Source organism: Carettochelys insculpta, chromosome 1 (genome assembly GCF_033958435.1).
Source record: "Carettochelys insculpta isolate YL-2023 chromosome 1, ASM3395843v1, whole genome shotgun sequence".
NCBI classification, from domain to species: Eukaryota; Metazoa; Chordata; order Testudines; family Carettochelyidae; genus Carettochelys; species Carettochelys insculpta.
The window spans coordinates 181111108-181132520 of record NC_134137.1 but is presented as its reverse complement, the minus strand read 5'-3'; the positions used below and the strand labels follow the sequence as shown (position 1 = coordinate 181132520).

Here is a 21413-nt window from a genome sequence, read left to right as displayed (position 1 = left end):
TTACTCAATATGCAATACATGAGAAAGGAAGAAGTTGCTCATTTTGCTCCAACAAAACCAAAACAAAAAATAATGCTGTTAAAGAACAGGCAGATGCAAAGTGAACTGCCACTTAAGAGGCACCATGGAGGCAGAGAATCTGGCAGCAAGCCAGAGAAGAGAGTGTAACCAGCACAAGCTGTACTGCAGCTTTAACCGCCTCTAGAAAATGCAGATGAAGAAAATAGCCCTTACGTATCAGAACTGATGGAGACACTGGGGTGCAGAAATTCATTGTTCTTTGTATTAGTATTTTAACAGTCTCCCCCCAAACACACTAATATCTCCCATTGTGTCTACTGGGTGTCAAGCAACAGAATGGACCTTTGTTCAGGAAACCAGCAAAGATATAAATCCACAAAGACAGTAGAATTTGTTAAACTACTTCACAGGTCTGGAAATTAAACTTATTGTTTTGAAACAAAGAGTCTAAAAACTAACACACCAATTACTGAAAGAAAAATGGAGATCAAACTCTTTTACTGTTCAAGATTCACATCCAAGTCACTGGTAAAATATCTGCATTGAACACCAGGAACAAAAAAATTGTATTACTTTTGAGTTGCCAGAAAAATAAATTATAGACAGTGTACATAACTGACAGTCAGCTAGACCATCTGACTGCAGATGAGGAGAGCACCTGTGGTAGGCTCTTCTTGACGTGAAACACTTATTCGAACAGTATGAGAAATCTAAGATGACACGGATAACTTCTACCTTCTTCAAAAGTACATTCAAAAACTGGCAATCCTGACTGACTTATTTTCTTTCTTGTATCTTGAGTGACACTTCAGGAGATCAGTACAGTGACCTGAGCTCTTCCTCTCTCGCATCTTCTTGGCCAGAACAAGTCTTTTCCTGAGTTACCACAATGTGCTCACTGTAACAATGTAGAGGATCTTTGTCTAGACATCAGGAAAAAGAGCAAAGGTCTCCTTTATGTGTCCCTACTGCATTTAGGTTATGAGAGAGGGCAACCTGAGCACAATGAAAGGGAGAAACCGAAATGGCCAGACTGGCCGAGGGCACTGACCCACCATATGGACTTGGGGAAGGGAGAGGTATTTATATCCCCGTGTATTGTAGAAGGTTTTAACTCTCTCTTTTCAGAGACTGATTAGCACGATTCTCTCACCCCATTTGAGCAGAGCAGGAATGCTGTACAAGCTAGGCATATGTTGCAGGAGATTTTCTGATTTTTTAATATATCACCTTTGGAATATTTGACATAAAGTAAAAATAAATTGTTTAAATTATGTATAAGTTAGACAGTAGGTCCAGTACGGCAAAAAGTTAATTACACTCAACAGACCTTCCATATCATAGTCTGCAGAAACCTCAGCATCTTCACAAAGCAAAGTGGAGCTGGTTGATGAAGGCAATCCAGCCATCTTTTCTAGATTCATCTCCTCTTCCAAACTTCTGATCCAGTCTGAGTTTTTCAAGTTAACATTTAGGATCCTTCCTAAAAGCTGAATTTCCATATGATAAAGATACTCAAAGTACAAAAATTAAAAACAAAGCACTTAAAGAAATCAGGGATCTACATTTAAAAAAGTAAAAATACAGAAAGCACATTCTGCTATATAGAATATTATGAGAAGGACTGTTTTTAGTATTCCTGTGGCAGAACAATGATTTTGGAGGCTTTTTATGAAAAGACATGATCCTTTTCTTTCAGATCTACCTACTATGGCACAAGAGTGTTCCAAGAATTGGATGGATTTGATTTCTTTTTGACATTGACATCTTCACTTGCTTTGTAAGCATTAATTACTACAATTTAATATTTTTCTAATGAAAAGTAAACAAACATCTTCATTTTAAAAAAAATAAAATTACTTTTTCCTTCTTTCCTCTGACAAAAGCGTTACTTTCTTTTTTATCATGACAGCCAAGCCTTAATCATCAGCTAAGCACATTGTAGTGATTCTGCGATCTGGACTGATATAATGTTAGGATTCAATCCTGCAATCCAACCCATGAATTGAACTCCTTCCCTGTGTGGAGCCGCAGTTACTTCAAAGGTGCAATGTGATCTTCATAGGCAGACTATTAAAAGATCAAAGTCTTATTAGGGGTCTAGCCAATTACAAACCTGAACAGAGGTTACTGTGAACCACAGGTAAAATCCTTATCCCGGTGACATCAATGGCAAAACTCCCAAAGCCTTCAACAGGCTCAGGATTTCACCACAGGAGCAGGGGTCCTGGCACAATTTATAGAGTGCAGGTGCTGAAAGCCAATGAACCAAACTGTAAACTCAATATATAATGAAAGCTACTTCAACTCATGGGGTATTGCAGCACCTCTCACTTCCCCACTCCTAGTTCTTGCACCTATGCACCAGAGTGCTAAATTCTGGACTAATATACTCTACAATAAATGAGAGACTAGTTCACAATGTAGGCTCAGCGCATGTAAGTTTGTTTTTTAAACAAATAATCACCAAGTATCACCATAAAATGTTAAAAAAAACAAAAACAAAACCCTGCACAATTCTTTTCGGAATCCTTATAACCATAAAAAAGGGAATTCATTTGCAGAAAAATATTAATAGCAATGAAGACATAATAGATTTTAAGGTCAGAGGACCTGACATCCTCCTTAACTCAAGCCAAAGAACCTCACCAATTTGGCCTGCATTAAGGGTATGTCTATACTTAACCACATTTGGCACACTGCAATACATCTTCCAGAGTTCGATTCTGCCACATATGTGAAGACACAGCAAAATCACTCTCTTTGAGCTCGGCTGTTGACCCTGGGTACTCCATGCTAGTACATGGAATAAGGGATACTGACGAGCCCAAACAGCCCCAATCTACACCAGGGAACAAAGTCGATCCTGATACATTGATTCTAGCTACACTAATGGTGTAGCTATAATTGCGTATCTGGGATAGACTGTATCCTGGCATAGGCCAGGACTTAGATACAGTCACTTTTACAACTAGTTTAGCAGCTTAAATTACTAAACACTGGTGATAATGACTTCAGTTGAGTTCTGCCAACTTTTGCTAGGAATATATTGGGCCCCATATATATACTAAGGATCCAATTCAGCAAAGAATTGGAAGTCTGGGCTTAATTTCATACCTATTAAGCAAAGCATTCAGCATGTATTTATATCCCACTTACTTCAATGGGTTTTAAGTACATACTGAAATGTTTAGCAGTAATTGTACCTTATTGTTGCTTATTTGCATAGTGCAGCTTACCAGTTTTTTAAAAACTCTTTCCAAGATCATCCACAGTTGAGATAATTATTTTTCATTTAATTTTGGAAGAAACATAAAATTGCTGATAGTGAAATGAAATTCATAGAATCATAGAAGAGTAGCACTGGAAGGGACCTCGAGAGGCCATCGAGTCCAGCCCCCTGCCCTCATGGCAGGACCAAGCATTTTCTAGACCATCCCTGAAAGCCATCTATCTAACCTCTTCTTAAATAGCTCCAGTGATGGAGATTCTACCACCTCCCTTGGCAATTCGTTCCAGTGTTTGATCACCCTGACAGTTAGGAACTTTTTCCTAATGTCCAACCTGAACCTCCCCTGCTGCAATTTCAGTCCATTGCCTCTTGTTCTATCCTCAGAGGCAAGGAAGAACAAGTTCCCTTCCTCTGCCTTATGACACCCTTTTAAATACCTGAAAATTGCTATCACGTCCCCCGTCAATCTTCTCTTTTCCAAACTAAACAAGTCCAATTCTTTCAGCCTTTCTTCATAGGTCATGTTCTCTAGACCTTTGATCATTCTCGTTGCTGTCCTCTGGACCCTCTCCAATTTCTCCACATCCTTCCTGAACTGCGGTGCCCAGAACTGGACACAATACTCCAGCTGAGGCCTAACCAGCGCAGAGTAGAGTGGGAGAATGACTTCTCGTGTCTTGTTCACGACACACCTGTTAATGCATCCTAGAATCATGTTTGCCTTTTTCGCAACAGCATCACACGGTTGACTCATATTTAGCTTGTGGTCCACTATAACCCCCAGATCCCTTTCTGCTGTACTCATTCCTAGGCAGTCCTTTCCCATTCTGTATGTGTGACACTGATTGTTCCGTCCTAAGCGGAGCACTTTGCATTTGTCCTTATTAAACTTCATCCTGTTTACCTCAGCCCATTTCTCCAGTTTATCCAGATCCTTTTGAATTATGACCCTATCCTCCAAAGAAGTTGCAACCCCTCCCAGCTTGATATCATCTGCAAACTTAATACGTGTACTTTCTATGTCAATATCTAAATCGTTAATGAAGATATTGAACAGAACCAGTACTAAAACAGACCCCTGCGGAACCCCACTAGTTATACTTTTCCAGCCGGATTGAAAACCATTAATAACTACTCTCTGTGTACGGTTATCCAGCCAGTTGTTCACCCACCTTATAGTAGCCCCATCTAAGTTGTATTTGCACAGTTTATCGATAAGTATATTATGTGAGACTGTGTCAAATGCTTTACTGAAGTCTAGGTATACCACATCCACCGCTTCTCCCTTATCCACAAGACTCGTTATTCTATCAAAGAAAGCTATTAGATTGGTTTGACATGATCTGTTTTTAACAAAGCCATGCTGGCTGTTCCCTAGCACCTTACCACCTTCCAAATGCTTGCAGATGATTTCTTTAATTACCTGCTCCATTATCTTTCCTGGCACAGAAGTTAAGCTGACTGGCCTGTAGTTTCCTGGGTTGTTCTTGTTCCCCTTTTTATAAATGGGTACTATATTTGACCTTTTCCAGTCTTCTGGAATCTCTCCCGTCTCCCATGATTTACCAAAAATGATTGCTAAAGGTTCAGATACCTCTTCTATCAGCTCCTTGAGGATTCTAGGATGCATTTCATCAGGTCCTGGTGATTTGCAGACATCTAATTTTTCTAAGTAAATTTTAATTTGTTTTTTTCTTATTTCAACTTCTAAGCCTACCCCTTTTTCACTAGCACTCTCTATGTCAGGCATTCCTTCAGATTTCTCAGTGAAGACCGAAACAAAGAAATCATTAAACATTTCTGCCATTTCCAAATTCCCTGTTACTGTTCCTCCCTCCTGACTGACCAATGGCCCTACCCTCGCCTTAGTCTTCCTCTTGTTACCAATGTATTTGTAAAAAGCCTTCTTGTTTCCCTTTATGCTTGTAGCTAGTTTGAGCTCATTTTGTGCCTTAGCCTTTCTAATCTAAATTCAGAAGAGTATATGTTATGGACCTACATATTGAGTGATAAACAAACATTTATCTAGAAAATCTGAAAACCACATAGTAAGTACTTAAGGAATCAAAATTTAGTCTACTACAAATAATTTCAGTAATTTTTACTTTACCTCGGTACCATTCAGGTTCAGAGCGCTCAAAGCGGAGCTTTCTTCCAAAAAAGTTACCCATATTTTGTCTTCTACAAACCTTCAAATACATTGACAATGTTGAAATGACAAAATATGATTGAACATAGTTATTTATCATCTATTGACTATCTTATAAACATTTTAAACATCTTATCTTAATAATTAAATGAAGCAATAAAAAACCTAAGGCAAAATAAAACAAAACAATTTCCATTTTAAAAATAAGTCTACTTGTTTAGTTCCTAGTTTCCATGATCTGTCATTCCTATAAGCCAGAAGACAAAACATAGTACATATGAGAAGCATACAGTACAACCACTCTTTCCATCTTAGGGAACACTTCAGTGGGACATAATTAGATACCTTCCTAAAGTACTCATAGTTAAATAGTGCTGTGGCAAATGTGAAATCATATTATCCCTCAGAGTACAATATATTTGACGTAATATTCTTTGCTTTGTTACTATTGACTCATCAACAGTCTTTTTCCTTATCTATCTCTTGGGCTTTACACCATGTGTGAACAAATAAGACTGTATCAGAAAGAAGGGAAGACACAAGAACCTGAACCTGCAAGGTGGCGAATTAATTTAACTCCTCCTAAATTAATGGGAGATTTCTCAGCACCTTGCAGGATCCATCTACAGCTCTAGTCCTACAAGACGCTTCATGTGACTACAATGGGGACACTATTCTGGGAGTCGGATTAAAAAAATCATGATTGTTTTAATGTTATTTAAATCATTTTTAAACAGAAATAGTCTGAAATAGTTAAAACCTACGTTAAATCCTAAATATACTATAATATTAAAATAATGTTCTTTGAATAAAATATAAAGCAGAGTATGTTTGTTGCTGAAATTTTAAAGCAAGTCAGGTAATTGAACTGGTGGATCTCACTAGCTAAGCACCTGAACCCAAGAACCAAGCCCACTATTGACACTAGTAGACTCTTCTGCAGATACAGAGAATATTGTCTTCATTTCAGTTTATTCATCTAGTACAGCTCAGTATCTAGTTCCCTGACAACTGAGAATACTAAGAGTTGAAAAAGCAGCAGCTTGTTTTCTTCTTTCACTCTATGAATAAAAAGTAGACAAAAGAATGAAATCTACTAGGGCACTAAAAAATCTTCAAGTACATTGTAACTAGTAGCAAAGAGTTCAAATTATTATCTATAGATTCCTTTATTTAAGTTAGTTAACCGGTTTAAATACCAACAATGGTTTGCTAAATTTTATTTAACTAGTAAAAAAAGTTTTAATATGCCATTTTTGTATTTTTAATTAAATTCTAATTTCCTCCCTAAGAAAATCAATTCAGAAAGTTAATAGGAAAGTTGATAAATAATAAGGAATATTGTTAAAAACATGTAAATAGACATATTCTAACCTTATAAGAATAACTTCACCATAGGCTGCAAACTTCTGAATAAGTTCATCAATCAAGTTATCATCAAAATAGTTTTCTTCTGACGAAGAGCTTTTGATGGAAACCATTACAGTGCCATCAGGTGGCCCCTGCACCGCAATCACCTCCTTATAAATTTTCTGCCTCTCTTCTGCATCAACTTCAAATATATCTATGTCAATCAATGCAACAACAGGCCTTAAAAAATATACATACGAAAAGTTAGAAAACATCTGAGTGACTGAGGAGCACAATAATAAAACAAAAACATTACATTTTATGTGGTTAAAATGTAACATAGAAAGTAAAGTTTAAACCTATGATCAGATGTTTTCAGCTCTGCTCTCCCATAGTGCAACAAAGTACCAGGATTCCAAGTATAAAGGATATTACTTTCATCTTGAAAACTAGCATTCAGTAGATCCAGATCTTCAGCTACAATAGCATAAAAGAAAACAAAAACTGAATGACTCTATGGACAGGGTACCAAAAACAAAAGAATCTAAATCGTAAATCAAACTGAAAATAAGATAGGGAAAATTGGAGGCTCCTCTTTCTACTTTACAGAAATTCAGTAACTGCAATTGAATTTTGACTACTGCCATGCAACATTGTAACACTGCACACAAAACCAAAATTGAGACATAAGGAAGAATGATGGTTACATATGCTTTCTTGTTGAAATTATCAAATAAAATGAGCAATTTTTTTTCTGGTGTTAAGTCAGTGGTAATTATGAAATATCTTAGGAATTAAAATACTACTGGAAAGCTACTGTAAGGCTGTGTCTACATTACAAAAATAACTTCGAAGTTGCCTACTTCGAAGTGCAACTGTGAAGCTGAGAATCTACACACACCCTACCTCCAAGTTAAACTTTGAAGCAGGGCACCACTCCATTCCCAGGAATGGAGTAAGGACTTCAAAGTTAGCCTCCCTAGTTCTAAGTTAACTTCAAAGTAAGGAAAAATGCATGTAGACTCTGTTAGGTACTTCGAACTAGTGCCTAACTTTGATGTTAACTTCGAAGTTAGCTCCCAGTATAGATGCACCCTAAAGTAATTTAAGCTGATATTGAATTCAACTGAAGTAAACTTTCAAACCTGATCGGTCAAATGGCCATTTTCTTCTTCTCCAAAGAATACGATCCGTCCATGCTGGTGTGCGACATTTTTCACTGGTGTCATAGTCATCAGAAAACAAGTCATATTTGTATGTAGGTGCAAAAGTTATCTTTCCCTCTAAAAATCCTCTAAAGATCTGGATAAACAAAGAAATTTTGAGTTATACTAAAAGACAAAAATGGGAAATAAATTGTGGAAAACTTCCTGAAAATAATCAAAATTCTATCTTCTATCAATAGTTGGAAAAGACAGAGCCCAAGCACATCTCAGAAGAAAATGAATCCACCTTCATATTCTAACTTTTGAATGCATCCTTCATCAGCCATCATCTAAACGCTTGTGTATATGATGCAGCAAAGTGTACTGAGGGGTGCAATTTGTAAAATCGCTAATGTACTGCATTTTAACTGGTCATGTAGACTCTGCTGGCACCATCTAAAAGGTACATAAGCTGGCATTAATATAGCCCTGTTTTAAATACAAGTACCTCAGTGTGGACTAGTGCATCAGGATGGTCTACATAGGATAATGTGGAGTGCTTTAGCATGTTTTGTTCTAAAGCACATACTTCTGGTGCACTTTGCCTGCAACATACAAACACGAGGATTAGATACTGATTGGGCTAGCCCACCGTAGCAACTTCTGTATTTCTAAGTAGAAATGCTTCCACTGTAAGTGTGTGCCTGAACTGAATATGCATCCCATCAAGTCACTAAAACCAAAGAGAATCTTAAAAATGCCTTAAGGGAAGAGAGACAGAAGAGAAGTACAAAAGATGATAATACTGCTGTATTATTGGTCAGTGTATAAATATGAGAGAAGGATGATGCTGTGAAATTTGTCAAGAGTACCTATGGAATTTAGGAATGCAGATCCTATGAAAGATCACTAACTCTCTTAGGCACTTTGGAAATTCTCCCATCCAAAAAATAAGACCAATTATAGTCCACTTCCTTAAAAGGCAGAGAAGGTCTCTCACTGGTGAAGTATATGCTACATAAGCAAGAACTGTGAGCCAGCTGCTACTTTGAACTTGGTTTTGCATTTGTCATTCTCAATGAAATTAAAGGAACCAAGAGAGATGAATCTTATTTTGATCCCCTAGCCCAGGGGTGGCCAACCAGTTGGAGACAAAGAGCCCAAATAGCAGTAGATAGATCACAAACAGCCATATATTACTATTTATTTATATTTTATCTATCTATAGATACGTAAAACAATATAGATCACGTATAGAATATATAATACATGGCTCAATACCCTCCCCAACAGCCAGGTTCCTCCAGCCTCCCCCAGTACTATAAATGAATATCCTCCCCGTCCTCCAGAGCTGGGCACCCCATCCAGTCTCCCACCCTCACTCTAAATAAATGATGGCAACACACTGGCTGCCACCACGCGCTTCTCTTACCAAGCAGCGGGGTACATGCAATGAGCAGGCGGCGGCACACGCAGTGCGCAGATCTGAGGAGGAGAAGCCACCACTGCCACATGCTTCACCCACCACGTGGTGGGGCACATGCACAGAGCAGGTGCGGCACTCCCGGTGCGTGGCTCTGATGAGCTGCATTTAAAAGGTTCAGAGAGCTGTATGCGGCTTGAGAGCTGCGGGTTGGCCACCCCTGTACCAGTCAAAGGCTGACCTCAAAACACAGTCTGAGCATGATTTTCTTGTTTTGAGGGGACACAACTGGAAATCTAGGGGGTTTTCTTAAATTAAAGAAATTTCAGCTACTTTGCCTACCTCTGAACTTCCTTGATAAATTTTTGTTTTTGTAGTATTCCTTTTGTTTTGTATTATTGTTTTGTAATAATAAGCTAACCCTAGGGAAGGAGAACTACCTATAAACAAAAAGGGTTGCGAGTTGCACAAAGTAAATTAAAAAAATAGAAAATACACTTGTTGCTAATATATCAACTATAGTATGTGATGATGATACTTAATTGGGATAAAACACTTTCACATGGTACAATTTTTATCTCACTAGGTCCCTTTAATTATGACACGATGGTAAAAGTTATGTCAGAAGCCTTGCTACAACAAAGGCAGCGAAATCTTCTGGTTCCTAAATAAAGATGTAACTCAATTCAAAGCTACCGGTTGTCTTTTTGATCTTGTCAATCTTGAATATATTTGCTATCACTTTTCTATTAACATAAGATGAATGTGACAAGTGATGTTACCAAGAAGACTTTACTATGCTTTTTTAAAAATCCAGTGCAGTGGCAACTGCACTTGATCACCTTTAACATTTTCTCTTCCACAGGCTCCAAACATTGTACTCGCAGGACAACTGTGCTGTTTCTCTTTTGTAAGGGCAGCCAAATCTCACTCTCAAAGCTAGTCATTGTAGTCATACTACTAACAATTTCTTCAGAGCAATGGATACAAGCTTCCAGCTGACACCCCCCCCCCCCCATTTCACCCTACTCCACAATGGTGACCGGACAAAAGTGACACATTAACAATGCCATGCAGAACCAATCTTTCGCAAGCACTCCCATGAAGTGGCTTTAAGTAAAAGAGTTACAATATGAAAATAAAAGACATTAAATGCACCATTCATTTAAGAGTTACCTGCCCAGCATTTTTCTGGTTGACAAGTTGATCTCCAGCAATAAGGGAATCCCAGTTCTGCTGGCGAATTAACTCTTTCACATCCTCGTTTGGAAGATCTATACGATAATTAAAATCACCACACCAAAATATATAGTCATGGGAAAAGAGGAGCCTTCCCTGAAAAACAGTAAATACACATGCTGCTATTAAAGTAAAAGTTTGATTATCTGGCAACCCTAGGGAATAGGGGGTTGCACAATAATCAAATTTTCTGGATAGGTGATTGGGGCCACTGCTCCCACGCCAGCTGGCCCCACTCTGCCCACCCTCCAGCAGCCAGCAGATGGCCCTGCTCTGCCGTTCTGGCCAGGTGGCTGGCAGCAGAGCAGATGCTGGTTAGCTGAGAGTGCCGGTTAGCTGAATGCCGGACAACATGGCTTGTACTGTAAAAACAATCTTGTGGCAAAAATCTACCTGTAGCTGTGTTAGTTATACTTATGAGCCTTTTCAATTTTTTTTCTTAAAAAAAAATCTAATTTCTATCTGCATGTATGTTTTCTGGTGGGGGGGGGGGAAAAGACATTTATGGATAACAATAATCTGGATGGAATCATATGATAACTAGCAGAACAGTCTCATGTGCAGCACATTAATGAGAGAAGAAATATTTCATGAGATGACAGTATCATTTTTATGCAAGAGTCGTCAGAATTAGATTCTAACTGATTTTATCTTCTGCTCTGGTTTCAAAAAGGTACTGTAATGAGAAACCAGTCCTCTGCCTCCCAGAAAGGTTTTTAAATGAGGACAAAGAGCCACTTCTCTGGGACCGTGTGGCACACTAAAATGATACCCTGAGAGAAACGCTGCTGCGCTGTTCAGGTTAAATTGTAGACTTTTCAGTTATGAAAGATCTTTAGGTATGACATGTTCCTTTGAACCACAGTCCATGGTAAGTCTCTTTTGTACCTCTCTTTTTGGGGTTTGATTTTTTTTTTTTCCTCCAATTTAGTCTGCTTCAGCTTAAAAACAATCTGATTTAGGTATTGGAAACTCACAGGAGACATTAAATATTTGAGCACCTTGCAAAGGAACTGTAATATGACCATCTTGTATGACTGAAGTATGAAAAAACTGAAGGAAAAAACACTCTTCAAACAATGCCAAGGAAAACTAGTGACGGCTAATGCTTGGTCTAGATTACGGAAATAAGTGTATTTCAGATATGCAATTCTAGCTATGGCACAATTGCATAACTAGAAACAATGTATCAGAAATCAATTTGACTCTCTTCACTAAGGGAGGTTGACAGGAATGTTTCTCCTGTTGACCACCCTTATTCCTCGCCAAGAGTAGTAGTACAGGAGTTGATTGCTGACCCCAGAGAGCTCAGTTTCACACGTCTTTACCAGACGCACACAATCAAACTCTGGAAGATCGACCCTAAGTGGTCAATCTTCACAGAAGTGAAGACGAGCACTAATTTGGGTATGATACGAATCCTAAGATAGTAGGCACAGTTATTTTGCAGTAATAGTTTGGACTTTTCAATACACTTAGAATTAAACAAAACATTTTTCAAATTGTTCGAGTTTGCAAATATGTAAATTTAAAATAAAGGAGTTTAAATACATATTAAGTTAAAATTTCCATATGACTACAAGGCAGAGCACACAATGTTTATGAGTAAGGCTCTGACTGTTAACAGATTATCTTTGTTTGACTCATTTTAAAAATTTAACTATTACGCACTTTCAGCAGCTGCCCTAATAGCCTTAAGGGTTTAATTTTTCTTTTACTATAGAATCTGAACAGTATTGTTGCTTACCATAGGGAAACTGAGTTTTCGGGCTATTTCTATGAAGTCTTCATTTCTCTCTTTGACTTGTGATTGCCCTGCAGCAAAGTGACTGCAGACAAAGCAGAGACTGGACGTATGAAACAACATTCGAATTGCTACCGCACCTTTATTACCAGTAGCTCCTCCCATACCAGTCTTTACAGTATCAACAGCAACATCCCTAAAACAAATAATTTCAATGTTTACTATTAAACCTAAAATCAATGACATAAATTTTAGCAGCCATAAGTGACATTCAAAGAGAGTTCTAAGGGTCACTGAGAGAAACCAGAGAAGTACAAAATAACAGAGTGTTGGAAGTTAACATTGTGTCATCCTCAGCAATGCGGATATCACATTGCAACACAGACATCAACTGTTTTTGAGCAGATAAGGCAGTACATTTGGATGCTTTTCAAGTCTTGCAGGCAAGGTACAAGTTTAGCAAATCTAAGATTACAGAATTTAGGCAATTAATTTTAACAGAAAATGCAACAGCTTTTCTTAAGCGCTGGGGTCAAGCTATGCATGCACGCGCGCGCACACAGACACAAAATCTGCAATCCGCTTGTGTTGGGATTTTGCAGCATAAAGCAATCTGGCAAGCATTCCAGTTTTGAGCACAGGTTTTTTCACTGACCTGATAAAAGGAGCATGCTGGGGTCTGATGAATACAAAGAGACAGACGCCTACCAACTGCTCAGAAGCTAGCAGCACATATTTGTAATCTCTTGAAATGGTTTTCTGTAGTTCAGCAGCCCACAGCTTCTGATTGGTTGTGCTACCAGTGTGATAAAAAGGCAGTTTAAACAAGAAACCTACATATCCAGTCTGTTGTATTTAAATTACCTTTCATACAAGATCCTCAAAAAAAACAAACAAATTAGTAAACGAAAGTGAGACTGTCAATAGTCCTGAAGGGCCAGACAAGGAATTTAACTTGATGTGGGAACTGAGGGGAAGTCAGGAATGGATTGGAAGATGGATTAGATGTTAGGGTGGTTAAAGTGGAAGACATTTATGACTATAATTTGTACAGAGTGAGGGGGTGGCAAAATGCAAGTCCAACCAGATCAAAGGAGGTTGCTGGTGTCAAGCGGGACTTGAACAGGGCGTTCATAGAGGGAATGGCATGGAAACAGATTTTGCAGATGGAAAAAACCAAGCTAGGTCTTGTACCCATCCCCATGCGAGGGGTAGGAGAGAGAGAATAAGGTGAAGTCTTATGAATTTGTAAAATGGATACCAGCAGTCAGCATCACAATATTTAAAGAAAAAACCAAAAATCAACATTTGCACATTAATTTAGATTTCAGTCTAAAGAATTAGAAGCCTTTTAATTCCCTTTTCTATGACAAGGGGGCAAAAAGAATTAAAATTAAAATACTGTGAGCTCTAATTACTCCGTATTTGATCAGAGAAGTAACATCACCATTTCTCTGGAAAGGATCCCTGAAAAGGTATGGCCAAGGTGATCATCTGTCCTGTATTAGGTGGGACAGTCCCGATTTGGGATGCTAAAAAGGTGTCCCTACTTTTTTTTTTTTTTTTTTTTTTTTTAAATAAAGGGACTAACTGTCCCATATGTGAACCCAATGCTGCTGACCTTTTCTGCCAGCAGCTGTGTACGTGCAGCTGCTGGTGGGAGTTACTTCCTCGAGCCTCAGGGAATTGGGGGAGTGTGGGTGGCTGTTGCTTCCCCAAGGCTCCTGAGGCAAGTGGGCTGGCGGCTGCTGCTGCTTCCTCAGACTCCCAGGTCAGGCTGATGGCTGCTGCCTCCCTCCTGGCTCCCAAGGGGTTGGTGGAGACAGGAGGACCTGCCCCTCCCCCCAATATCTTCCTGTCCCATATTTGGGACAGGGAGATGTGATCGCCCTAGGTATGGAGAAACGCAGTAGCTGTGGAGTGGAACTAAATTCTGTAGGCTCTTGAGCAGTCTCACAGCAGGAAGAGTCTGAAACGTGAAACTGTTTGGAAGGAGCTTTCTGGGAGCTTTTTTAATGAGATGGAAACTGTATAAGTGGAAGCTAGCTTTGATATCTGAAGGAACACGATCTTCCACTAAAAGAGCTAGGAGAATCTCAAGGACTGGACAGTTGATTTATCCTCACTAAAGTCCTTCTTTAGCAAGATGGCCACAAAGATGTTAGAATCTCAATTTTTGAAGACCATGTCAGTTTTGAACTTCTGGAGAAGCCAGAGGCTGTGTACAAGTCACTGTTTAACAGTTATTGCCACAGAACAGTGTTGTATCAAATATATCTCACTTAGTCTAAACTGAATGATAAGGCACATTCTGAACCTGCACAATGACGACACTTTTTATTTGTCAGCTCTCAATGGTATAAGAAAGGACTAAATAAATCATAGCAACAGAAATTGTACTGGGTAATCACTGTCCAACAATTTGCAACAGTGAGTGCAGAGCATCAAGTCCAATTGTGACCTCAGCCACACCTCCAGGCACTGACTGGAAATCTTTACCTATATGCAACCAAAAGCCTCAGCTCTCATTCCAGATGGAACACATGAATGCTGTAGTAGCTGACAGAACAGAAATAGAGATTATAATGTTCTTGGGAGAGATCACGTGGGACATTCTTGTAAGCCATATCCATTGAGGAAGAGACAATCCCTTCTGCCTGTCATCTTCCATCAGATACCCTAGTCAAACATAACTCACACCCAAACTGCCTTAGCTCCTTCTCCTGAATCACCATTCACGATGCTAGAAGTGACGATGGGCCAGAATGCACAGAGGCAGCCCTCAAAATGCAGCAGTTACTGGTAAATTTTTTTTTTTTTTTTTTTTTTTTACAAACATGCACTTACAGGCTTTTATACTTTCCCACCAGTGGGACAGTAGAGAGCTGTGCATTTTCTCATGAATGGTGGGCAAGGAGGTTAGTGAAATATGGACTCTGGCACCACATGTTGAAGTCATATTTTGAGCTCCTTCAACTTGCTGCCCTAACAAACTTCAAGTGTTGGAATGCGGATTAAAAAACCCTGGACGTAGCAATGCCCATGTCCAATGGAACCTTAATCCTACAGGCACTGACATTCTATTAATATTGTAAAAGAGTTTACACGCTTCTTGATTCACTTGTACAGTTTCTGGACTGAGGTAAATTCTCCCTGGTTATCTTCTCTCACCTGGTGAAAGTTACCAGTTTAACTTTCCAAAAGATTTTGTGTTTTCGTGATAAAAGCTGTGAGTGGCTGTAAAGAACATAGCATGGGAATGACTAAGTAGAGTGAGAGAAGATACCTCTTCATCTTTGTAACCTACAAAGATGAATAGTAGACTGGCTATCAGAGCTCTTAGTTCACTAACTCTCCTTGCTAAGGTAATGGCAACAAATGGAAGCTGTCTTCAAGGAAAAGTGTTCTGGTGAGCTTCTACTGCCTTTTTAGAACTAGTTTCTACTCCCAGAAAGTGGAAAATTCCCTTGCAGGAGGAAAGGCAACTAAATAGCTCTTAAGAATCTGACAGTTGAAACATGAAAAAAAAATCTTTTTAACATACTGATGGCAAGCAGATATAGTAGTTTGGTGGACATTCAAGAAAAGGGCAAAAAGTCTTTGAAACTTCAGGAGAAGCAGATAGTCTAGAATCATAGGTGGAAAGATGAAGACTGTCCTCAGAGAATACTGTCCCCAGACTACCATCTGTTCAACTGCTGCAACACTTGCATCATGGCAGTGAATCTCCTTTTCAGCCTCTCTATCGGGGCGTGCAGTTAAATTCCCCAGTGCTGCAGAAGTCTCATGTGCAGATGGTGATAGAAATGATGTGTCAACTCCAAGAGTCTCAGAAAGCAGCAAGTGCTGCGGTCTGGAAGACTTCTCAGAATAACACGATCATGATGGATGCTCAGAAACCTATTTCCAGAAGGAATGTTCGGTGTTATAGTGAGACCAACATTACACCGAGAAACATTACCACCTGAGTGAGTCAAAGAGCAATTTCTTCCAGTTCCAAGGGAAGACCAAGAGAACAGAACAGGCTTGCTGCTGTTGCTAATGGCTGCTATCAGTCCCAGTTCTCACTTTACTTATCAGTCTATCATGAAACTGATCATGAGTTGCTCATGCATCCAAGACAGTGATCATATGTATCTGATTCTACGACTAAGGTGGGCATAACGCGTTCTTAAAAATTAAGCATCCATGTTGATGATCAGCGTCTTAGTGTTGTATTTGGGAGAACCATGAGAGAATTTGGAAAAATAGAATTTCATACTAATCTACGCTAGGGAAACTAGATACCAAGAATAAAATAGTTAAATACAAAGTAGGAATAGCCTAAGGCAAGAATGTCTTCTGCTCCCTGTAGTGGTGAAAAACAGCAAGGCTGGAGAAGTGTGCTTCCTTAAATAAAATAGAACAGCTGACACATCATCCTTGCCTATTGTCCCTGGCCCCCCTCAGACAGTGCTTCCACATGCTCAATGTACAAAGACTCAAAAAAAAAAAAATCAGGATAAAGTGTCTCAGTAGCACCATAGGAAGAAATAGTCTTAAGACTTGTGAAGGTACAATACTTGCTATGTTCTCATACTGGCAATTTGGATATGAAAGTATATTGAACATGGTCCCAGAAGTCACTGCTTTTCAGTTTTCTCTGGGGGGAAGTTAACTGCCTTTGGGAGAGTTGGCAGAGGCAACTGGTACAGCGACCAGTTATATGAACTTAACCACAATTGTTATGAAATACTATACTTAAATTTTAATGTAGTATTTTCTAAAACTGGAAACTTAACACTTGCATCAAATATTTGTATGTAATAATACTACTTACCTTGCATTCACAATGTTTCCTGCATTTAACTCTACCATTTCTTCAAATCCAATGGCAAATATGTCAATAGGTTTGCTTCTTCGATCTGCATTTAAATATTAAAAATGCTGTTTGTTCTTAACATTTATCTTTATCAGACCTTATATATCAATTTTTATTTCTAATGATCAAAGGTTTCAAGCAAATCAAGAGAAACTATTTCCTACCTTGGAATTCCTGGATACCAGCTAACTTTGGTGCATCTAAAAGCCAGTCAGTGAGTGTGTGATTTTTAAAAGCAATGCTTCGAAATTGCTTCCCACCATTGACATTCCATGTTCCAACACAAACTCGAATTTTTTTTGGCTTTGAATACTTATAAAAATTCTCACACATCCCCTTCAGTACTTTTACAGATGCTATAAAAAAAGGTTTAAAATGTTTTAATAGCAAAATTTCACAAAATTCAACATAGCAAAATCCAAGACACCTTTCTCTTAAAGAAAATGCAGATAAAGCATGCACCATTATGCATAAAGAATGAAGAAAATTATCAGCTTTGAATGCAAATTAAAGTGTATTGAGAAAAGTGATGTATTTTACAATGGAAAATGTTATTTGTTGTGGTGGGATGCAGACAAAAGAAAATTGAAGTAATTTAGTTTTAGAAAAGTTAAAAATTAAATTCTAAGAAAATGTGATTTTCTCAACAATTTTAGAAATATCTATCACTGTTGCATCACCTCTGATCTGTGAATGGTTTCTGTCAGTGAAAACCATCATTTTTAATGATTCATCTCAATATGAAGGCCTCTCTCATTTTGTGACAGCAACGAAGGGTCCTGTGGCACCTTACAGATTAACAGAAAAGTTTTGAGCATGAGCTTTCATGAGCACAGACTCACTTCATTAGATGCTGGTCTGAAGTGAGTCTGTGCTCACTCAAGCTGATGCTCAAAACTTTTCTGTTAGTCTATAAGGTGCCACAGTACCCTTCATTGCTGTTACAGATCCAGACTAACACGGCTACCCCTCTGATCTCTGATTTTGCTGATTAATGAAATTCATTCCCATTTAAATGGGCACAAAAGCCATAGTAAAATTGCAGAATTCCCACCAGCACTGAAATTTGTTTCACTCAAAGCTAACCTGATTAAATGTAGAGAGTTTAAATAAACAAATCTATACAAATAGTGTGACTGAGTGGGAGGAGTGCACGCGAGACTCAGGCTGGATGTGTATGAGACAGGCAGAGCAGCTCACAGCAGCTAAGGATGACCCCCTGGGGCTGTAACGTAAGCTGGCAGGTAACACTTCTGATCTGAACAAGGAGCAGGGAGGAGCCGAGCTGGGTTTGAATCAGAGGCGACAGTTAGAAGCTAGCAGGGGAGAGAGCTGGAAGGCAACCAGCCTGGCTAGGGGGAAGCTACACCCCAGAGGAGGGGCACCCCTCGGGCACCTCTCCCCAGGATGGGTTGGAATGACTGTCTCTGCCAGCTGTACTGACACCTCTGTACTGAGCTGTGCCTCTGTTGCATAATAAACTTCCTGTTCTACCTGCTGAGTGAGAGTCACTCCTGCCTGCGGACGGGGTGCAGTGCTTCGGGACCCCGAACCCCATCACAAATAGAATGACAGGTAAGATAAACTAAGATTTATTTTGGTTATACACTTACAATTCACAGTCAGAGAAAAGTCCAAATCTGTATCAGATGTGGAGAGATTCACCATTAGGTAGGGTACTAGACCAGAACTTAAAACATTTGGGCTGTGTCTACACTTGCATTCCCCTTTCGAAAGATGTATGCAAATGAAGCAAATAAAAATGCAAACGAGGTATAAATTTGCATACCAGACACCTCATTTGCATATTCTAATTTCAAAATAGCTTCTTTTGAAAGAAGAAAACCAATGCAGACACTGCTGTTTCAAAGCAAACCCCATCTTTGAAAGAATCCTTCTTCCCATAAAAAAATGGAAGAAGGATTCTTTTGAAGATGGGGTTTACTTTCGAAAGAGCAGTGTCCACACTGGTTTTCTTCTTTCGAAAGAAGCTATTTTAAAATATTATGCAAATGAGGTGTCTGGTATGCAAATTTGGGCCTAATCTGCATTTTTGATTTACTCCATTTGCATACCTCTGTCAAAAGAGGAATGCAAGTGTAGACATAGCCTTGGTTTCCATTTCCCACTCCACAAGACACACTGTATGCCTCAGTTCCCCATGTGTAAAATATGCGTAAGAATACTCTACCTTACGGGGTACTGTGAGAATAAAAACAAAGACTGCGAGTGTTTTACTAGAAAGATCAGACGCCAGCTCGCACAAAGTCTCAACGCCCCACTTAACACTGACACACACACAGCTGGAAACCAGGTTTGCTTACCTGTGGGTTAGTGTAGTTAAAACAAACAACAGTGTAAAAGGAATGTATTTAAACTTCATGGAATGTTTGTAGTATGCCGCATAGTTAATCCTACTTGTAATATCTGTCTCCCACAGTATTTTCTTTGCAAACCTTCTTAATTGCATAAACTCAACAAAATGAAAAAGCAGCATTAACTAAGGTAAAGCGCTCCTCTTGTAAACAAAATGGCTCATTAAAGACAAATGAGACCTTGGGATTATATTCTTCACTCTCTCCAGGAGGGGAAGACCTGCACTTGAACTTGTCCCATCAACTTAGATTCCGAGGAGAAGGGTATAAAGATCCCCAACAAGAAACAACTGGGATCTACATGCTGTCTTGACTCTGAGGCTATGTCTACATGGCGGGAGCTATTTCGGGATACTGTAGTATCCCAAAATAGCTGCCCCACATCTATGCAAGGTGCCCATCATTTCAAATTTTTTTTTGAAATAATGGGCATGCTCCTTCAACATTCCTGTAAACCTCATCAAATGCTGAAATAGCCTATTTCAAAATTGACTCGAAATAAGCTATACAATCCATGTAGCGTAAATTGCATAGCTTCTTTTGAGTTTAAGCTGTCATGTGGACATAGCCTGAGGGGCAAAGAATCCTAAACATAATCAAGAGCTCCCCATAGTGTCTTTGTTGAAAGACCTGGGATCCTTTAGGACTGGGAGTAAGAACAACATTACTGTGATTTTTGGTGTAAAGTGACTATCTGTCTCATGGGCCAGCTTGCCTGGGTGGCAAGATGTGCTCAAACGCCAATGGGGATTGTCTGTGACTTCAAGGTAAAACTGTTCAGGAGTTCATACTTGTTACTGAATTGGGGAAAAGTTCACACTTGTTACTGAATTAGGGAAATGTAACTTTAGAACATACAGCCAGTTTGGGGTGTCTGCCTGGTTTTGACAGTCTCCCTGAGGGTGGCACTCCTGGTCGTGAGCCACTCCTGATAGCATAACAATGAGATGCTTTGCTACTATAGTACTGGGGAACTAAGCTTCTTAGATATATCTATAATGTGCCAGCTTCCTACTTAGATATTTTATTATAAATGAGTGAACTATAGCTCTCCCTATTACATTAAAGATCTAAATAGTTTTACGTTAATATTTCAGTTTTCCTTTAACCATGTTGAGAAAAAATGCAACAGGTTATTAGTCTTATACATTAAGCTTTTACCAACTAACAGTTATTTTACACATTAGTAACACCATCATTTTGGTACATGTGTGCTGTCAAGATTACAAAAAACAAAACCAGCTTCCTTGTATTTTTCCCTTAGCCTTGTACTGCATTGTTAAACACTGGGCAACTGATCACAATTTATTTTACTCAGACATCAGACTAGCCTGCCTCATGACAGTTTGGCAAGCAAGCACTTTATTTTTTAGCTGCCATCTCTGTTCCAGAATCTCGGGCTTCAAAATGAGAGGCAGTAGGGGAGGGACGGAGAAATCTCAGTAAATTTCTAACCCTTATGGAAGAACATCTTCAAAGTGCCAATTGCGTGTAAACCAACATTGGAGTTTTATTTCACTGCTGATTAAACATTGAGAGGAAAAGGATGATCACCTTTATGCAAGATGTGCCCAATGTACCTAAAGGACATCTCCTCTGGATACCACAACTGGGTAGTACTTGAGAGAACACCACTGATTTCCTTTTACCAACCCAGGCCTTGGAAGCCAAGAAACCAGAAGGAGGAATAGAACCAAAGATGTCTGAACCCACCAAGGGGGAGCCAAACCTGAAGCCTAGAAGAAAAGCTAAGTCAAGGAACTCAGCAGATGCCAGAGAAGCATCCAAGTCCCAATAAGGAGAAGCCAAGCAAAGGATCTGAACCCCTCTCTGAAAGGAAGCCAATCAACCCCAAAAAGCCTAGCAGAGACATG

The 21413-nt window shown here is 39.1% G+C and overlaps 1 protein-coding gene across 6 annotated transcripts in view; it reads right to left on the bottom strand.

Moving 5' to 3' along the window:
• SYNJ1 (synaptojanin 1) overlaps window positions 1-21413 on the bottom strand; it is a 97567-nt gene that overhangs the window by 34699 nt on the left and 41455 nt on the right. For all 6 annotated transcript variants that reach the window (XR_012645929.1, XM_074996872.1, XM_074996891.1 and 3 more), the window contains 10 exons: window positions 17329-17520; window positions 17123-17207; window positions 12959-13099; window positions 12307-12499; window positions 10497-10655; window positions 7898-8054; window positions 7112-7229; window positions 6777-6992; window positions 5364-5442; window positions 1352-1511 (listed from right to left, as the gene is read on the bottom strand). Coding sequence is in view for 5 of the 6 variants with exons in the window: in XM_074996872.1 (XP_074852973.1) it covers window positions 1352-1511; window positions 5364-5442; window positions 6777-6992; window positions 7112-7229; window positions 7898-8054; window positions 10497-10655; window positions 12307-12499; window positions 12959-13099; window positions 17123-17207; window positions 17329-17520 (1500 nt within the window). In the remaining variant the exon portion in view is untranslated. The remainder of the gene's footprint in view (window positions 1-1351; window positions 1512-5363; window positions 5443-6776; window positions 6993-7111; window positions 7230-7897; window positions 8055-10496; window positions 10656-12306; window positions 12500-12958; window positions 13100-17122; window positions 17208-17328; window positions 17521-21413) is intronic.